The 17,749-nt window shown below is 51.9% G+C and overlaps 1 protein-coding gene across 1 annotated transcript in view; it reads left to right on the top strand.

The window, feature by feature from the left end:
* The first annotated feature begins 3,839 nt into the window (after positions 1 to 3,839).
* CDHR2 (cadherin related family member 2) overlaps positions 3,840 to 17,749 on the top strand; it is a 34,860-nt gene continuing 20,950 nt past the window's right edge. Inside the window, exons 1-12 of the mRNA XM_048487632.1 lie at positions 3,840 to 3,997; positions 4,507 to 4,575; positions 5,071 to 5,210; positions 5,817 to 5,870; positions 6,610 to 6,699; positions 8,946 to 9,035; positions 9,934 to 10,059; positions 10,841 to 10,984; positions 12,060 to 12,135; positions 13,529 to 13,635; positions 13,725 to 13,955; positions 14,221 to 14,382. Of these exons, the coding sequence (XP_048343589.1) occupies positions 3,952 to 3,997; positions 4,507 to 4,575; positions 5,071 to 5,210; positions 5,817 to 5,870; positions 6,610 to 6,699; positions 8,946 to 9,035; positions 9,934 to 10,059; positions 10,841 to 10,984; positions 12,060 to 12,135; positions 13,529 to 13,635; positions 13,725 to 13,955; positions 14,221 to 14,382 (1,335 nt within the window). The 5' untranslated portion in view covers positions 3,840 to 3,951. The remainder of the gene's footprint in view (positions 3,998 to 4,506; positions 4,576 to 5,070; positions 5,211 to 5,816; positions 5,871 to 6,609; positions 6,700 to 8,945; positions 9,036 to 9,933; positions 10,060 to 10,840; positions 10,985 to 12,059; positions 12,136 to 13,528; positions 13,636 to 13,724; positions 13,956 to 14,220; positions 14,383 to 17,749) is intronic.

Genomic DNA, 17,749 nt, shown 5'->3' with positions numbered 1-17,749 from the left:
TGTGGAGGAATGGGGAATCAAACCCTGATTCTCCAGATTAGAGTTCACTGCTCTTAACCACTACACCATGCTGCCTCTTATGACTGTTAGTGTCAGCTCACCAATTATTGTCTCCAGTGGCGTAGCACCCAGGAGGAAGGGGGCCGTCTTGCACCAGGTGCACGCCAGTGCGGGGGCATGGTGGGGCTGTGGCTTGGGCATTCTGGGGCGTTCTGGGGCATGGGAGGGGTGGGTGGGGGTGTGGCAAGGGTGCAGGGCACACATGTGCCCCAGGCGCAGTTCCCCATCACTATGGCTCTGGTCGTCTCCTGCACCACTTACAGTTTGAGGGAAGAATGCAGTGGGTGAGCTAATGCCCGCTGCTGGCCCCACTGAACATTGGCTTGCCTACACAGGAGCCACTCAGCTTGGATTGCTCCGGGGCCCTTTTCACTTCCTAATCCACTCCTGCTATTAGGAATGCCTTGGCCCTGTGATGGGTCCTTGCTATTAGCCTACCACTTATTATTATTATTATTATTATTATGAATTTTTTTCTTATTTTGATATCACAGCTGCCAGTTCGTTGACTGGTTGTTGGCCTTTCATTACAATTCGAGCCTTGTGGTGCCCAATATTTCTTTACCAAATATCAATCAAAAAAAGAGAGTTTTAAATTGCTTTATTTGCAAAGAAAGGGGAGCTGTCCCCACATGGGCAGACTCCGTTGAAACAGTATATCTACTGCATATTTATTCCCTTCTCCTGAATTCGCCATACCCTCTCTGTTCCCCCATAGGCTAAAGGTACTTAGAGTCACAACTTTCCGGTCTGCCTATTTACATGTTCCTCTATAATATTTTGCCACCTCCCATATTCTTGTATGTTTATTATAATACAGTTTGTCATCAGAGCAGGAGGAGAAGTTAATATGTATTAGCCTATTAAGCATGCTCAATATGTACAGTCTGATACAAGCCTTGCCCTTCAGCCTAGTCATCCAGTGGCCTTATCTTGTCCTGCCCCAAGCATCTTCCCTTATGACTTATCTCTTCATTCCTAGTAGAAAACACATTTCTCGTTTATCACAGCCTCACCCAGAGGCCTAGGAAGTTGTAATGTATTAGCATAGTATTAATGCAGATTTCAGCAGGGCTGCCTTCTGAATCTGACAGATATTAATGTTATCAATGTGAAGATGTTTCAAGTGCTGCTCTAGTGTTTTTGGAATGGTGGCCAGAGTGATAATTACTACTGAGACGACCTCAGCTGGTTTCTGCCATAGAAGCTGAAGCTCGATTTTCAAATTGTGATATTTAGTGACCTTCTCGTATTCTTTTTCAATGACCCTGCTGTCACCAGGTAATGCTATGGTCACTTTCTTGTCCTTGATCACTATGTGTCAACACTTTGTCCATTTGGATTCGAAAGTCCCACAAGATCTTGACCTTCTCATTTTCTGAGACTTTCTCTGGACAATGTTCCCTCCAGTTTTAAGCTGTTCTTATGTTGTAATTCCAGTGGATCATCTTGGCCTCTGAGTTGTGCCTCTGTTGTTCTCAGTCTGGGCTATCTTTCTGCATCAGCTGAGAACATGATCTACAGTTTCATCAGCTTCTTTGCACAATCTGCACTTTGCATCATCCAAGTATTTTCCAATTCTGGCCTTGGTTGAATTTGTTCTAATGGCTTACTCTTGAGCAGCTAAAATCAGGGATTCTGTTTCCTTTTTCAGAGTTCCAGTTGTTAACCACAGCCAGGTCTTTGCATTGTCCATCTTGTTCTTGATCTTCTCCAGAAATTGGCCATGCAGTGCTTTGTTGTGCCAGCTTTCAGTTCTCATTTTAATCACTTTTTTTCTGTATTCTTGTTTTGTTTTCTGGGTCTTCAGCAAATGTCTGTTCTTTACGTCAATCAATGCCTGTTCTTGACTTTCTCTTGACTTTCATTCACATAATCGGCCAGCACATGTTTCTCCTCTTCCACTGTTTGCTGTACTTGCAGTATGCCACCAAATCTCCAGGGAAGATATAATCTATCAGTATCACTGTGTGGGTATAAGGCATGGTGCATTGTCATAAGCTTCCAAGTTTTTCTATTCAATGCATCCAATTCAGCCTGTGTCCAGTTGATGATTCCTGGGTGTTTGGATGGCCCAGGTGTTGATGGCCTTGATGGTATTCCCATCATTTAATTTGGATTTCAAAATTTTCCTGACCTTCTGGGTGTATTCTCTGCTGACCACAGTCTTCACTTGTCCATGTTTGATGTTATCCAGCTGCAAAATGCCCAGGTATTTATAAGCTGCCTCTTGGTTGCACTTGATGAGTTGCCCATCAGGCATTTCAATCCCACCACTCTCAATGATCTTGCCCCTCTTTATTGCCACAGTGTTGTACTTTTCCAGGCCAAATACCATCAAAATATCTGTGTTGAATATGATGATGATGATGATGATGATGATGATGATGATGATTATTATTATTATTATTGATACAAAAAAAGTAATACACAGCAAACTAGATCACTATGCTGGATTTTGTATTAAATCACATGCCGGACACTTCCCAAGTGTCTAGGACTTTGTGATGTATCGATGAATAATGTGTGCAGAGCCGAGTAGGGTGGCCTTTTGCAGTTGTCATACGGTGATTTTGTCAGCGCCGATTGTTTTTAAGTGCCGTCCAAGGTCTTTAGGCACTGCCCCTAGTGTGCCGATCATCACTGGGACCACCTTTACTGGCTTATGCCAGAGTCTTTGTAATTCAATCCTTAAATCCTCGTAAGTTTTTCCAGTTGCTTCTCATCAATTCTGCTGTCACCTGGTATTGCAACATTGACTATCCATGCTTTCTTTTTTTCCACAATCGTGAGGTCAGGAGTATTGTGTTCCAAAACTTTGTCAGTCTGAAATCGGAAGTCCCAGAGTAGTTTTATGTGTTCATTTTCAGTGAACTTTTCAGGTTTGTGATTCCACCAGTTCTTTGTCACAGGCAGGTGGTAATTCTGACACAATTTCCAGTGAATCATCTGAGCAACAGTATTATGCCTCTGCTTGTAGTTCGTCTGCGCGATCTTCTTGCAGGAGCTAAGTATGTAATCTATTGTTTCGTCTGCTTCCTTGCAGAGTCTGCACTTGGGATCTGTAGTTGACTTTTCAATTCTGGCTTTGATGGCGTTTGTTAAATTAGCTTGTTCTTGAATTACCAAGAATCAAGCTCTCAGTCTCCTTTTTCAAAGTTCCATTTGTGAGCCACAACCAGGTTTTTTCCTTGCCAATTTTGCCCTCAATTTTTTCCAGGAACTGTCCATGGAGAGCCTTCTTTTGCCAGTTTTCTCTTCTACTTTGCACTGTATTTTTATGGTATTCACTCTTTGTCTTTTGCACTTTGGTGCAAAATTATCATTGTAGATTTCACAGCTGCCAGATCTTTAGCTGGTTGTTGGCCTTCATTACAATTCGAGCCTCACCCAGAGGTCTAGGAAGTTGTAATGTATCGGCGTAGTATTCGTGCGGATCCCAGCAGGGCTGCCTTCTGAATTTGATAGATGTTAATTTTGTTAATTCGAAGATATTTCAAGTGCTGCCCTAGTGTTTTTGGGATGGCGCCCAGCGTGCCGATTACCACTGGGACGACCTCAGCTGGTTTGTGCCATAGACACTAAAGCTTGATTTTCAAATCGCGGTATCTAGTGACCTTCTCGTGTTCCTTTTCAGTGACCTTGTTGTCACCGGGGACTGCTATGTCAATGATAGTCACTTTCTTGTCCTCGATCACAGTGATGATGATGATGATGATGGTGATGGTGATGATGATGATGATGATTGAAACTCTGCCTTTCTCACAATGTTTCTCAGGAGAAACCTACCCCTACAAGAAACTGCTCACTAAGGGTGTGCATGCAGGTGTTTCTGCACTGACAGATCATCCTTTACCATGCTGTGTTTTCTGGCCCCTTTGGTCTAGCAGGATGGCTTGGCTCACATGGATACTTTTCTTCATGTTCCATACATCAGGTAAGATTTTCCAAGATGAGAGCCAGCCAGTCCCTCCTATCTTGCCATCTTTGCAGAAACTGTAGGGTCTTCTCTCTAGAGTAGTTTCCAAGCTTGAGTCAGATGACTGCTCTAGAGGACTAAAGTTGTAGTCCTGTACACTCTAACTAGAAATCAGTGAGGGTTACCTCTGAGTAAACATACACAGGATTTGGTTGTGGGAATCAAGAATGGTTCCTGCTGTCTTCAGTAACAGGTGATTAAAGTAAAAAACAACAACTGTTGTCTTCAGACCTGGGCTGAATTGAGCAATTTTTCAATGTCCTGATAGCCCGGAATGAAGCTTTGCTGTCATTGGGCACTACTCTTACAGGAAATCTTTCCTGTACTTAAATCATTTGGAAACCCATAGCATTAGCTTCTCTGTATTGGGAAAGTCAGAAAATATCTTGCATAGGTTGGAATGGAAGAAGAGAGACACAAAAATTCAATGGAGGGAAATTCACTCTAGCCAACTGTTTCCTTTGCAGCATCAGGGAACACAGCACCACAATTCACAATGAATACTACCTTCTCTTTGCCCGAAGACACACCTATAGGTGAGTAAAGGAGAAAATACTGATCTGAAATTCAAAAAGCAATGATAAATGTGTTGTCTGTGAGATTCATGCTAGGGGAGAGAAGATGCCCTTCTCTCCCCTACCTCTTGGCTAGGATGAAAAGATCAAGACACATTAATGAATTGTCTCTTTATTGTCCATACGCAGATTAAGGATGGAAAGGAAAGAGGATTCAAAGTAACTGGAAATCATTCTAGACTGGAGTGTTTCCAGTGATGCAATTTAATACATTTTGGCTCTAGACTTAATAGCCTTATGAAAGTCCTGTATTTCATTGAAAATATATGCACACAGCTGACCTCTGGGGGCTCCCTGCTGAGCCATCAGCTGAAGTCCTAAATTTTTGCCCCAACATCCAGCCTGATGGCACCACAAACTGTTTCTCCTCAGATTTTTTTTCATAGGTGATGGTTTTTCACAGAGGTCACTTTGACATAGGTAGCTTGAAATTCTGTCTCTCTCTTATCATTGCAGGAGCCTGGCTTTTTAAGCTGGTGGCTGTGGATGCTGACAAGGATGAGTTGACATATGGTATGACAGGCACAGAAGCCTACTACTTCTCTGTTAGCAGTGACACAGGCAATGTGACACTGAAGCAGACAGTGGATTATGAGGTAAAGATGAATGAGGGAACAATAAAACTAAACGGGTTGGGTAGAACTGGCAAGGGAAAGCCAGTGGACCTTTTGTTTGAATATTTTACAAGGACTTTTATGGAGGGTTGCAATGAAGTTGTTGCAGATCAAATAAACCATAATGCCCCAATAATTCCTTCTCCCTTTTTTTAATACTTAAATGTTCAAGAGCTTGATTTCCTTCCCATCCCAATATGAAAGCAATTGCCCATTCCATTACCTGACAGCCACTGTAATTAAGTCTTGATATAAATGTGATTCTGGTGATGTCAGACCTTCTAACGAAAAAGGTCTGCTTTGAGACCTGAAAGTTGTTTTTCTGGATTGTATAGTGAGGCATTCACATTTAGTCTCTTGAGCCTTACTCTGTTCAGTGTATTACTCCCTTGCATACAGAGTCCTGCAGGAATATCATGGATTTGTCCTATTTTCCTGTTACTGACTTCAAACTAGATGCCTGTCTAAATGTTAATAAGGTCTTTGCTCGAATTTTCTCCAATCTGAAATCTAACTGAAGCACTTTTGATCCCAATTCATAACCTTGTCTCATTAACAAAGTACTTATACTCTGTGTTTCCCTTTTAGAAAACAAAGTTGATTAGGGTTGAAGCTACTGTTGATGACCACAACAATAATCAGGTAAGCGAAGAAACGTCTTGAGGAAAGATAATGCAGATGATATGCATGGGACAGGTGAGATTCCTCAGAACAACTCTTCCAACTCTCAGATTGTCAGGAGCAGCAACTGTTGGTCTAAATCAAAAGTGATTAATTACTAAAGCATGTTGGCATCCGGCCACACCCCATCTATGCTATAGGCAAACCCAGACATGGGAACAGCCACAGAGCTAGGCTGGGCAGGCTTGAGGTGTCCCTGGGGCTGGAGTTGATGTTAATCAGCTTCTACCATGATAAAGCCATAGGAAGGCAGCTATCTCGGATCCACGGGCTTATGCAACGGTACAGCATAAACCATTATTTCACCTATAAGGGCATTTCAGGCAGCCAGAGGGTTTTTTGAAAAGCCCTCTTTTCCATGCCACTTGTAACCCTACCTGGATTGCAGTGTCAGTTATGAGTTCAGTTCAAGAAAGGCCCATATAATAATGCAAAAGATGAAAAGGCTTCTGTGGCAATCATGGTTGTGTAGAAGAGGGCATTTCTGCTGATTCAGTTCCTCTCATCCATCCATGATCAGCTGAGCTGTATTTGTTGGTATTTCCTTTTTCATTAACTGTTGAAGATGTGTGCATATTTCCTTCCTTTACATCTCATCGCTATATTCCCATGTTTCAGATGGTCCTTTGTTTAGATATAGATCACTTGGGAGCTGAAGTCTCTCCAACTAGTCTCCTTAAGCTCTTCTCTTTCCCAACAGGTTGTAAAAAAACTCACCATCATGGTAAAAGACCGGAATGACAATTTGCCAATATTTATAAATGAACCCTACATGACAGATGTTCTTGAGGTACCTGTACATCAGATTTTACATCCAGACGAACAATGCAACTTCTCTTTCTCATTTTGTGATGTTTTAATTCCCCTCTCTAATCACCCTGTCACCTGTTCCTTATTTTAGGGACTGGTTCCTATTTTGTTAGTAACTCATGGAGATGGTCTCAATAGAAGTACTCATGAAAAAGAACATAAGCACAATAACTGCAAAAATCAACTTTAATTTGCTAATTCTCAGTGTGACCTCTTCTCTGAATACTTAAATCCAGAGATTGGAAAAATGCCTTCTGTCAGCAAAAGGTTTTGGCGTTTGAGGGATGACTCATAACAACCAGGCTCAGTAGTAACCACTGGTCAACTTGCTGCCACTTGACTTACATAACTCATCAGACCTGGTGGTTTGCTGTTGTTTAACCGCAGCCACCCTATAAAGCCAGTGTGGTGTAGTGCGTAGAGTTTTGGAGTTGATGTGAGGATCAAATGGAGGAAAGAAAAATGCTGTAAAGGAAGCAAATAAATAATAAATGTGGCTGAAGATGGGGGGGGGGGCAGATAAATGTGTGTAGCTGGGTAAGAAAGAAAGGACTCATGGAAAGATGAGGATATGGTGGCTGCCAGGAAGAGGAAAAGAGGAAATAGTCTGAGGAGGGAGATGCATGAGAAAGTGAGGTGTCCCATGAAGGTCTTTGCAGATTCTTAACATGCAACTCGGCCACTGGCCAAAACAGCACAGTGACTGGAACAGAGCAGAGTTTTCCCAGGAACAGGCTGACAAGTTGAGAAAAGGACTGAAAGCTGAAGACAGGGGCAGGTAAAGGTAGGTTGACTGGTGGGTGGGAAGGAGAGAGGGAAACAGGAAAAGGGGACAATGGGGCCTTTCAGGGAACTGCATCTCCCTATATGTTCCCCCCACACGAATGCTATGGTTGTGCCCACGTGACTCAACTGTCTTCAATGAGGGCAAGAACTTTTTCATTAGAGTCCCCTGCCTGGTAGACCTCTTTGTCAGCTGACATCTAGGCCCTGCAAGACCTTTTTAGAGTCCATAGTCTACAAGATGGAGTTGTTCTGCCGGGCATTCTGTTGAGGATGGTTGATGGCAATTTCCCACTTTATCAGCATTGCTGCCTGGTTTTGATAGCAGTCTGGGATGTAGGTTGCTGGGTGAAAGCTGATGATGTTTTATTTTAATGTTTGTTTGGATATTATCTTACTATTGTGTATTTTTTATATTATGTATATTTGATTGTTGTTGATTGACTGGTCATTGAACTGTTGCGAGCCAACCTGGGCCCTGTTACCCAGAGGAAGGGCAGGATATAAGTATAAATAAAGAACAGAAAGAGGAAATAGTGGGGGAGGGAAAATGAAATTAACCCTGCAAGTCTGTGTGTGCCCCCACTTGTTAGGCATAGTCTGGTACTCTGGATGTTCTGATATATGCAATATTAATTTTCTTATGGTCTTACAGTGCATTCTTTGTTCTAGAGCTTCAGCCTGAAATCTAATCAACTTCTTGTGGGAATTCTAGGAATTCCCAAAGCAGATGAGATAAGAGATAGGGCAATGGTATTCATTTTCCCTTGCATCCATGGTTGTTGGGTGGGCCACTGCGAGTAGCAGAGCTGGACTAGATGGACTCTGGTCTGATCCATCTGGCTTGTTCTTATGTTCTTATGTTGTTACATCTCTGAGTCATGATTAGTGCTCTTTTGCAGGGGTCTCCAACCTTATTGATCCTGTAAGTACTACTGGAATTTTGAGAATGGGTAGTGGGCAGCAACACAAAATGACTGCCTTGGGGGTTGGGGCCAATTATAAAATGTTGAGAAGTTCCAAACCAAGCATCTTTTCATGATAGAGGCAGCTATTACTCAATGGATTCTGCTGTAGGCCCAATGTTGATGTCTTTTGGTTCACCTCCTACTCCTCTGAGGTGGAGGAAAGCCACTATTGGCTTTATGTTGTGTGGGCACCAGAAAACACACTGGTCAGTGCCATGCACCTACATGCACCACACTGGGGGGTCACTGCTGTACTGCCTGCATGAAATCCACAACTAGTACTATTTAAATTGGCTGAGACACTAGTGAAGATGTCCAGTTTTGCTAATAATACTACATCGACCACTGAAGACTTTCTCTGGTCAGGCTGACATGGGAATCAGTTAGTTCTTGAATTATTCTGGGTGGGATTCCTGTTCCTCTTTACCTTTCCCAAACCTTTTCCAAATTTGGTGGCCCATTTTCTGTCTTTCAGAATACAGCCATTGGCTCTTCAATCTATACAGTTTTGGCTAAAGATGAAGATACAGGAAGTGCTGGACAAGTGTCATATACAATTGAAGAAGTAAGTATTACAGTTTGAGAGTTCCCTGCTTTACACAGACTGAAGTGCCTCAGTGCTGCCTGGTCTGACTAACTATTCTCCTCTGGGGTCTCATAGAAAGTTTTTTCCCAATCCTACTGTTTGGCGATGCTAGGGACTGTAACTGGAACCCAGTGAATACAAAACATGCACTCTGTCACTGAGCTGAAAAACAAGGAAGTTAATTTCTCACATCTGGCCTCTTAAACACAGAGATCTGCTAAGCTGTGCCCAAAAGAACATCTAACCAAATACCTCTTAACATCTTGGGGAAGTTAGCAGGCCCAGTCCTATCATTAGGCAGGGTGAGGTGGCTGATCTGGATCCTAGGATATTAAATTTTAAGATTCCACTAAATGGCAGCAAATTGTCGACGATTTGGATCCCATCATTTGAGTTTGCTACTTCAGACTGAAATGTCTTTTGCTGAGAGTTTGGCAGTATCCAGAGATTGCCCGGTAGGCTGTTGCTCTGGAAGGCTGCAAATGCTACTTTGACTGCAGTGACATCCTTTAGAAGGCCAGCATTGCCCTGGTCCTCCTTCAGGGGGCCAGGACCCCTTCATCACAAGTGCTGGAGACTGCATCTGGCTGCTGCTAGGCTCAGTCTGTGCCCTTCATAATTACCTGTTTTATAAGGTGGAAGATGGAAGAGATACTGATAGTAAATACAGAGCTGGAGCCTGAGTCTTCCAGAAGTGTCAGGTAACATTGTTCTGTGGTTGGGGCAGGGAGACACAACCTGATCAGGATCACATGAACCATTCTGGTGCATTTTCCCCCAGAGCCGTTTCAGCTTTTCATTCCACTCCTGCACATGCTTTTGCTATAAAGGCATTCTTGGGAGCCCTCATGTGTTTTTCCTTGTGTACTGTCCACAGGTCATTCCAAACAATGAGACAAATTACCATCTTTTCTACATCATGTTTAACGGCACTGTGGTGTTGAACAGTTCACTCAGTTACAATAACAAGAGCACTTTTTACAGAATCAAGATCAGAGCCAGGGTAAGGAGAATACTGAAAGGGAGGGGAGGGAAGGGGAACTCTCTCCATGGAATATTTATGGTAAATAAAGGATGGCCAGATCCTGTGGGAGGAGCAGTTGTAGGCACTAAGCTGACCTTTATTTGCATTAATTGATCAGAGTAGCTTTTCAGGCAGTGACGCTTACACTGAAAATCACCATGCCTACATCAATATCTGCCTTTATCAACACACCCTCCCTTTGGGTCCATCTCATTTGCTGATGCATGAAATGTTTCAGGTCTTTGTGTTCAAGGAGGAAAAATTGCTAATAAGCCTTACACTGTAAAATATCAGAAGAAAGCTGTGAACATGTAGGCCCCTGACCTGCATGGCAGGTTAGCCTGATCTCATCAGATCTCAGAAGCTGAGTGGGGTTGGCCCTGGTTGTAGCTTGGGTGGGAGACCACCAAGAAAGTTCAGGATCATGATGCCGAGGCAGGCAATGCCAAACTACCTCTAAATATATTGTCAAAGGCTTTCACGGCTGGAATCACTGGGGTGCTGTGGGGTTTCCGGGCTGTACCTCTAAATATCTCTTGCCTAGAAAATCTATCAGGACACCATAGGTTTGCTGTGACTTGACAATACCTCTTAACATCTTAACAGCACTTTACACACACAACACACACACACACTATGTGCAGGGGATGTTCTGTGAGGAAAGCTCAGTGTGTGATTCGGAGGGTGGGAGAACTGTTCTTGGGTGGGCAGAGAGAAGGCATTGACAAACTCAAGTTATTGTTGTCTTTTTATTCTCCAGGATGGTGGAGGACTGTGGGATGGTGTAACTGTCTATCAGAGTAACACAGCCTACCTATCTGTTACTGTTGTTGATGTGGCTGATCTGGATCCGCAGTTCCTGGGAGAGCCGTACATAGGCTCCGTACCAGAGAATTGCCCCTTGGTGAGGCGCCTCTGTTCAGCTCTTTTAGTTCCAGCCCTCAAGTGTCTGAACTCTGTAGCTTTTGGCATGGCCACTTTTGATATGGAAAAGTTGTAAAATCTGTGAGAGGAGCTGGATTTGGCATATTGTTCCTTTCAGGGTGTGCTTTCATACCAGTATGAATCATAACTGACCCCAGTCACTACAAGGGGAAACTTCAGATGACATTGGATGTTGAAATCAATTTGTGTCGAGGGAGAGCAGGAATGAGTGCACTGCCCCAGCCACCTGGCATAGCTGTCATTGCTGGAATCTGAGCACAACATTTACATGCTTGTAAAGTACATATTCTTAGGCTCCATCCCCATGTTTGGGATGTCCAGGGTATCCTAATCAACAGGATGGAGTCCAGAGTTAAGCATTTCTGATAAGATGGATTGAGCTGTGTATATAGATGCTGTACTTTTGTCCTGTTGCTTGCCTACTTTGAGTGGCAGAGATTTCAATGCACAATGTTGTCTGAAGAGGGTTTTTGTTGGCAAGGCAGCATGCCTGGCTACTGAGCAAGAAAGGGATGTGGTGTCATCTATGTAGTACCCGTCAGCCCCATCTTGCCATGGCCTGACCTGCCTCTGTTAGCCAACTGCATGAAGGGTGAGCCATGCTGCACACAATGGCTTTGTCTGAGAACAGCTGAGAGTGCACATCATTGTCTCATTGGCTCTAAGCTGAGTGGTGACCTTTACCCTCTTGTCTGATTTCTTTGCTTACTGAACCTACTGGGACTTGGGGAAAGGCCCAAGAAACTAAATGCTTCAACTTGCACAACTTTCCCCATGGCAATGCATGCCAGATAGAGAGGGAGCTACCATGCTTTTAATAGCTGCCATGCTTTTAATAGCAGGTTGATATGCAGAAAGTACCAGGTGATAAGGTTTGGATCTGTGCCATAGAAAGTGTCATCTTCCAATTATAATTCCTGTACATCAAGCCATTGTCAAATGCACATCTATAAAGACTACTTGGAAAATTAGATGGAGCTATGTTGTTTCCATGTAAAGTAAGCTGTACCTAAATTGAGGCTTATTCATTCCAGGGAACCCCAGTGTTGACTGTGCTGGCAATTGATAGAGACAAGGAGGTGAATGATATCATCTATTATAACATTGTTGGTGAGTGGCAGAAGGGTGGAAGGGTGGAGCTGGGCCTCAGAGTCTTTGAGTCCATTATTTGCCAAAGGGTCAAGGTTGTTGTGGTTTATACCATCATCATCAACCTTTATTGGCATGGTTTATACCATTTAGAGATGGGGTTTTTTTTACAAACGGGACTGTGAACTATACGTCTGTATATAGTAAGTGTTATCTGCTTGCTGTATCTGTTATCCTGATCTCACTAGTTTGTTTTTATACTTACATGGTACTGTTTTTGCATTGCTTAACATATCATGTCTAATACTCAACCCATTCCGAAGTACTCATTCTCTTCTAGCACTTACTGGATCAGTGGGAGAAAAATGTAGAGGAGGGGTAATGTGTCTGGCAATGTCACAACATCATTCCATAGAGTTTCAGAGAAATGCTAGAGCATCCCACAACACTGTTCTGGTTATGCCACCAGAAACAATGTTGCTACGTCTTGGGGCATTGTTCAAGTGAGTCTAGCTGAGGGACTGCAACCCTAATTTTAGACTACTGTAATCCTGGTCTTATTACCTTAGTTATTAGATTTCTACTCATACTGTGTCATCTGCAAATTTGAGTATGAAAGGCAGACTATCAATGAAGTAGCAATAATAACTGGGAATGGAAATGTCAAGAAACTGAAGGACTAAATGGGAAGTCAGGGTAGTGAATAGAGAAGGATGGTGCGTAAGTGCTGGTCCTGCTTCTTTCCTAGAGTCAGTCATGCTTCCTTCATTGAGATAGATGGCATAATCAGCTATAATGGGTTATCTAAGCAGCTATCCCTAGTAATATTGCAATGGGTGTCTCAAGTGGTATCAGGGTGGACAGATGACCCCTGCCCTGCTGCCTAAAGCCTGAGGCAGTTGAGAAGGAGCCCTTCATTAAATCCAGCATTGCAGCTTTGCTTGTGGAGAACATTTTCATCAGCAGCAACTTCTCCCAAGCACACTGTGGGGGATGCTGCTTGTTTGCTTGAACATGGCATCCAACACAACTCTCCAGAGCATCCCATCTCTCCAGAGCATCTCATTGCCACTATGGCCAGCACAACTGTCTTAGGCCCAGTTCTTTGGCCAAAAGGCATGGTGCTGTTTTCTTCCTTTGTGAGATAACAACACCTCTCTGTGATTTTTGCTGTGACAAGCTGTAGGAGTCTTCAGAAATGGGTTGCAACCAGAGTACGTGCTATGCTATGCAGCTAGCCTTTGCAAACTCTCCTTGCATCTCCCCACCCCAGCTTGTTGTCTTAAGGAAAACGTGAGTGTCTCCATTTCCTACTATGTAAAGGAAAGCTATTAATAGTGAGCTACCCCATCCAATTGATGCATCCCTTGCTTTTCAATGTGACTGGTGAATTCTGTTTCTTCCTCTTTGTTAGGTGCCACTAGCATGTTTACAATCAACAATATCTCAGGTGTAATTACTGTGAGTGGCAATCTAGACCATGAGGGCATACCAGGTGAAGAGGTGCAACTCCAAGTTGTGGTGAGCAAAGGAGCAGCTCTAAGAAGAGGGAACTGTTTTCCTTTCTTCCTCCCCAGGCCTCAGTTTATATACCTTGCTTTTCCACATAGGCTCGAGAAAAAGGTTTGAACATTTACCAGCAGGTGGCACAGGTGAGCACTACTGTGATTATCCAGGTCACTGATCTCAATGACAACACCCCACAATTCTATTCGTGTGAATATCCTGCCTGCAACTTCTCAGACTCTCCAGTGAGTAACTTTTCTGGTCAGATAGAGGAGCATGCTTCCCCAAGGACACCTGTGACCAGCCTGAGCATTGTGGCCTATGATCCTGACAAGGTGAGCACGTGAGGAGAGTTCTCAGAATTTTGTGTGGATGAGATTCAGATTATTCAACTGTTTTTTGAATCCCTGAGAAGCAAACTTTTATCTGTGTTTTGAAAACCACTTTAAACAAGTGGAATGCCTATATACCTTTAAAATAAACAAGTAAATAAACAGAAGAACCTGAAAACTATAGATTTGGAACAAGTTTTATGCTTATTCACACAAAGAGGGTTGAAAACTTCAAATTTCTGAGCATCCTACCTTTTTTTATGAACAGGGTTCCAATGGCACCTTTAAGTTGTCCTTGCATGGTCCAGATGCATTTGCCTTCTCAGTGACACCCCAACAGATTGTGAATGTAGGCGCAGTACAAGTGCTAGTGAGCAATTCAAGTGTTTTGGACTATGAAAAGATACCTGATCATTCTGTAACCATAGAGGTAAGAGTTGCCAAACCTTAGGCCTGTTCTCTTGCACTGGCCCTTGTTGACAGTTAATTGCCTTACACCAGTGGTGGCGAACCTATGGCACTCCAGATGTTCATGGACTACAATTCCCATCAGCTCCTGCCAGCATGGCCACACCCCCCCCCCCCCCCACCCCCCCCCCCCCCCCTCCCCCCCCCCCCCCACCCCCCCCCCCCCCCACCCCCCCCCCCACCCACCCCCCCCCCCCCCCCCCGCCCCCCCCCCCCCCCCCCCCCCCCCGCCACCCCCCCCCCCCCCCCCCCCCCCCCCCCCCCCCCCCCCCCCCCCCCCCCCCCCCGCGCCCGCCCCCCCCCCCCCCCCCCCCCCCCCCCACCCCCCCCCCCCCCCCCCCCCACCCCCCCCCCCCCCCACCCCCCCCCCCCCCCACCCCCCCCCCCCCCCACCCCCCCCCCCCCCCACCCCCCCCCCCCCCCACCCCCCCCCCCCCCCACCCCCCCCCCCCCCCACCCCCCCCCCCCCCCACCCCCCCCCCCCCCCACCCCCCCCCCCCCCCACCCCCCCCCCCCCCCACCCCCCCCCCCCCCCACCCCCCCCCCCCCCCACCCCCCCCCCCCCCCACCCCCCCCCCCCCCCACCCCCCCCCCCCCCCACCCCCCCCCCCCCCCACCCCCCCCCCCCCCCACCCCCCCCCCCCCCCACCCCCCCCCCCCCCCACCCCCCCCCCCCCCCACCCCCCCCCCCCCCCACCCCCCCCCCCCCCCACCCCCCCCCCCCCCCACCCCCCCCCCCCCCCACCCCCCCCCCCCCCCACCCCCCCCCCCCCCCACCCCCCCCCCCCCCCACCCCCCCCCCCCCCCACCCCCCCCCCCCCCCACCCCCCCCCCCCCCCACCCCCCCCCCCCCCCACCCCCCCCCCCCCCCACCCCCCCCCCCCCCCACCCCCCCCCCCCCCCACCCCCCCCCCCCCCCACCCCCCCCCCCCCCCACCCCCCCCCCCCCCCACCCCCCCCCCCCCCCACCCCCCCCCCCCCCCACCCCCCCCCCCCCCCACCCCCCCCCCCCCCCACCCCCCCCCCCCCCCACCCCCCCCCCCCCCCACCCCCCCCCCCCCCCACCCCCCCCCCCCCCCACCCCCCCCCCCCCCCACCCCCCCCCCCCCCCACCCCCCCCCCCCCCCACCCCCCCCCCCCCCCACCCCCCCCCCCCCCCACCCCCCCCCCCCCCCACCCCCCCCCCCCCCCACCCCCCCCCCCCCCCACCCCCCCCCCCCCCCACCCCCCCCCCCCCCCACCCCCCCCCCCCCCCACCCCCCCCCCCCCCCACCCCCCCCCCCCCCCACCCCCCCCCCCCCCCACCCCCCCCCCCCCCCACCCCCCCCCCCCCCCACCCCCCCCCCCCCCCACCCCCCCCCCCCCCCACCCCCCCCCCCCCCCACCCCCCCCCCCCCCCACCCCCCCCCCCCCCCACCCCCCCCCCCCCCCACCCCCCCCCCCCCCCACCCCCCCCCCCCCCCACCCCCCCCCCCCCCCACCCCCCCCCCCCCCCACCCCCCCCCCCCCCCACCCCCCCCCCCCCCCACCCCCCCCCCCCCCCACCCCCCCCCCCCCCCACCCCCCCCCCCCCCCACCCCCCCCCCCCCCCACCCCCCCCCCCCCCCACCCCCCCCCCCCCCCACCCCCCCCCCCCCCCACCCCCCCCCCCCCCCACCCCCCCCCCCCCCCACCCCCCCCCCCCCCCACCCCCCCCCCCCCCCACCCCCCCCCCCCCCCACCCCCCCCCCCCCCCACCCCCCCCCCCCCCCACCCCCCCCCCCCCCCACCCCCCCCCCCCCCCACCCCCCCCCCCCCCCACCCCCCCCCCCCCCCACCCCCCCCCCCCCCCACCCCCCCCCCCCCCCACCCCCCCCCCCCCCCACCCCCCCCCCCCCCCACCCCCCCCCCCCCCCACCCCCCCCCCCCCCCACCCCCCCCCCCCCCCACCCCCCCCCCCCCCCACCCCCCCCCCCCCCCACCCCCCCCCCCCCCCACCCCCCCCCCCCCCCACCCCCCCCCCCCCCCACCCCCCCCCCCCCCCACCCCCCCCCCCCCCCACCCCCCCCCCCCCCCACCCCCCCCCCCCCCCACCCCCCCCCCCCCCCACCCCCCCCCCCCCCCACCCCCCCCCCCCCCCACCCCCCCCCCCCCCCACCCCCCCCCCCCCCCACCCCCCCCCCCCCCCACCCCCCCCCCCCCCCACCCCCCCCCCCCCCCACCCCCCCCCCCCCCCACCCCCCCCCCCCCCCACCCCCCCCCCCCCCCACCCCCCCCCCCCCCCACCCCCCCCCCCCCCCACCCCCCCCCCCCCCCACCCCCCCCCCCCCCCACCCCCCCCCCCCCCCACCCCCCCCCCCCCCCACCCCCCCCCCCCCCCACCCCCCCCCCCCCCCACCCCCCCCCCCCCCCACCCCCCCCCCCCCCCACCCCCCCCCCCCCCCACCCCCCCCCCCCCCCACCCCCCCCCCCCCCCACCCCCCCCCCCCCCCACCCCCCCCCCCCCCCACCCCCCCCCCCCCCCACCCCCCCCCCCCCCCACCCCCCCCCCCCCCCACCCCCCCCCCCCCCCACCCCCCCCCCCCCCCACCCCCCCCCCCCCCCACCCCCCCCCCCCCCCACCCCCCCCCCCCCCCACCCCCCCCCCCCCCCACCCCCCCCCCCCCCCACCCCCCCCCCCCCCCACCCCCCCCCCCCCCCACCCCCCCCCCCCCCCACCCCCCCCCCCCCCCACCCCCCCCCCCCCCCACCCCCCCCCCCCCCCACCCCCCCCCCCCCCCACCCCCCCCCCCCCCCACCCCCCCCCCCCCCCACCCCCCCCCCCCCCCACCCCCCCCCCCCCCCACCCCCCCCCCCCCCCACCCCCCCCCCCCCCCACCCCCCCCCCCCCCCACCCCCCCCCCCCCCCACCCCCCCCCCCCCCCACCCCCCCCCCCCCCCACCCCCCCCCCCCCCCACCCCCCCCCCCCCCCACCCCCCCCCCCCCCCACCCCCCCCCCCCCCCACCCCCCCCCCCCCCCACCCCCCCCCCCCCCCACCCCCCCCCCCCCCCACCCCCCCCCCCCCCCACCCCCCCCCCCCCCCACCCCCCCCCCCACACCCCACCACCCCCCCCCCCCCCCACCCCCCACATGACCAATTGGCCATGCTGGCAGGGGCTGATTGGAATTGTAGTCCATGAACATCTGGAGTGCCATAGGTTCGCCACCACTGCCTTACACCCATGAGTCGGGATCTAGACTTAGCTGCCAAATGAAGCTACACCATCTTTTCTGTTACCTGCTGAAATCAATCTAGGCAGACACATTGCAGGAGATGAAGATCTATAGAAGACATACATGACCCAGTGC

Source organism: Sphaerodactylus townsendi, linkage group LG03 (assembly GCF_021028975.2).
Source record: "Sphaerodactylus townsendi isolate TG3544 linkage group LG03, MPM_Stown_v2.3, whole genome shotgun sequence".
NCBI lineage: Eukaryota > Metazoa > Chordata > Lepidosauria > Squamata > Sphaerodactylidae > Sphaerodactylus > Sphaerodactylus townsendi.
The sequence above is the reverse complement of the archived record's forward strand: the minus strand, read 5'-3'. Positions and strand labels throughout refer to the sequence as shown.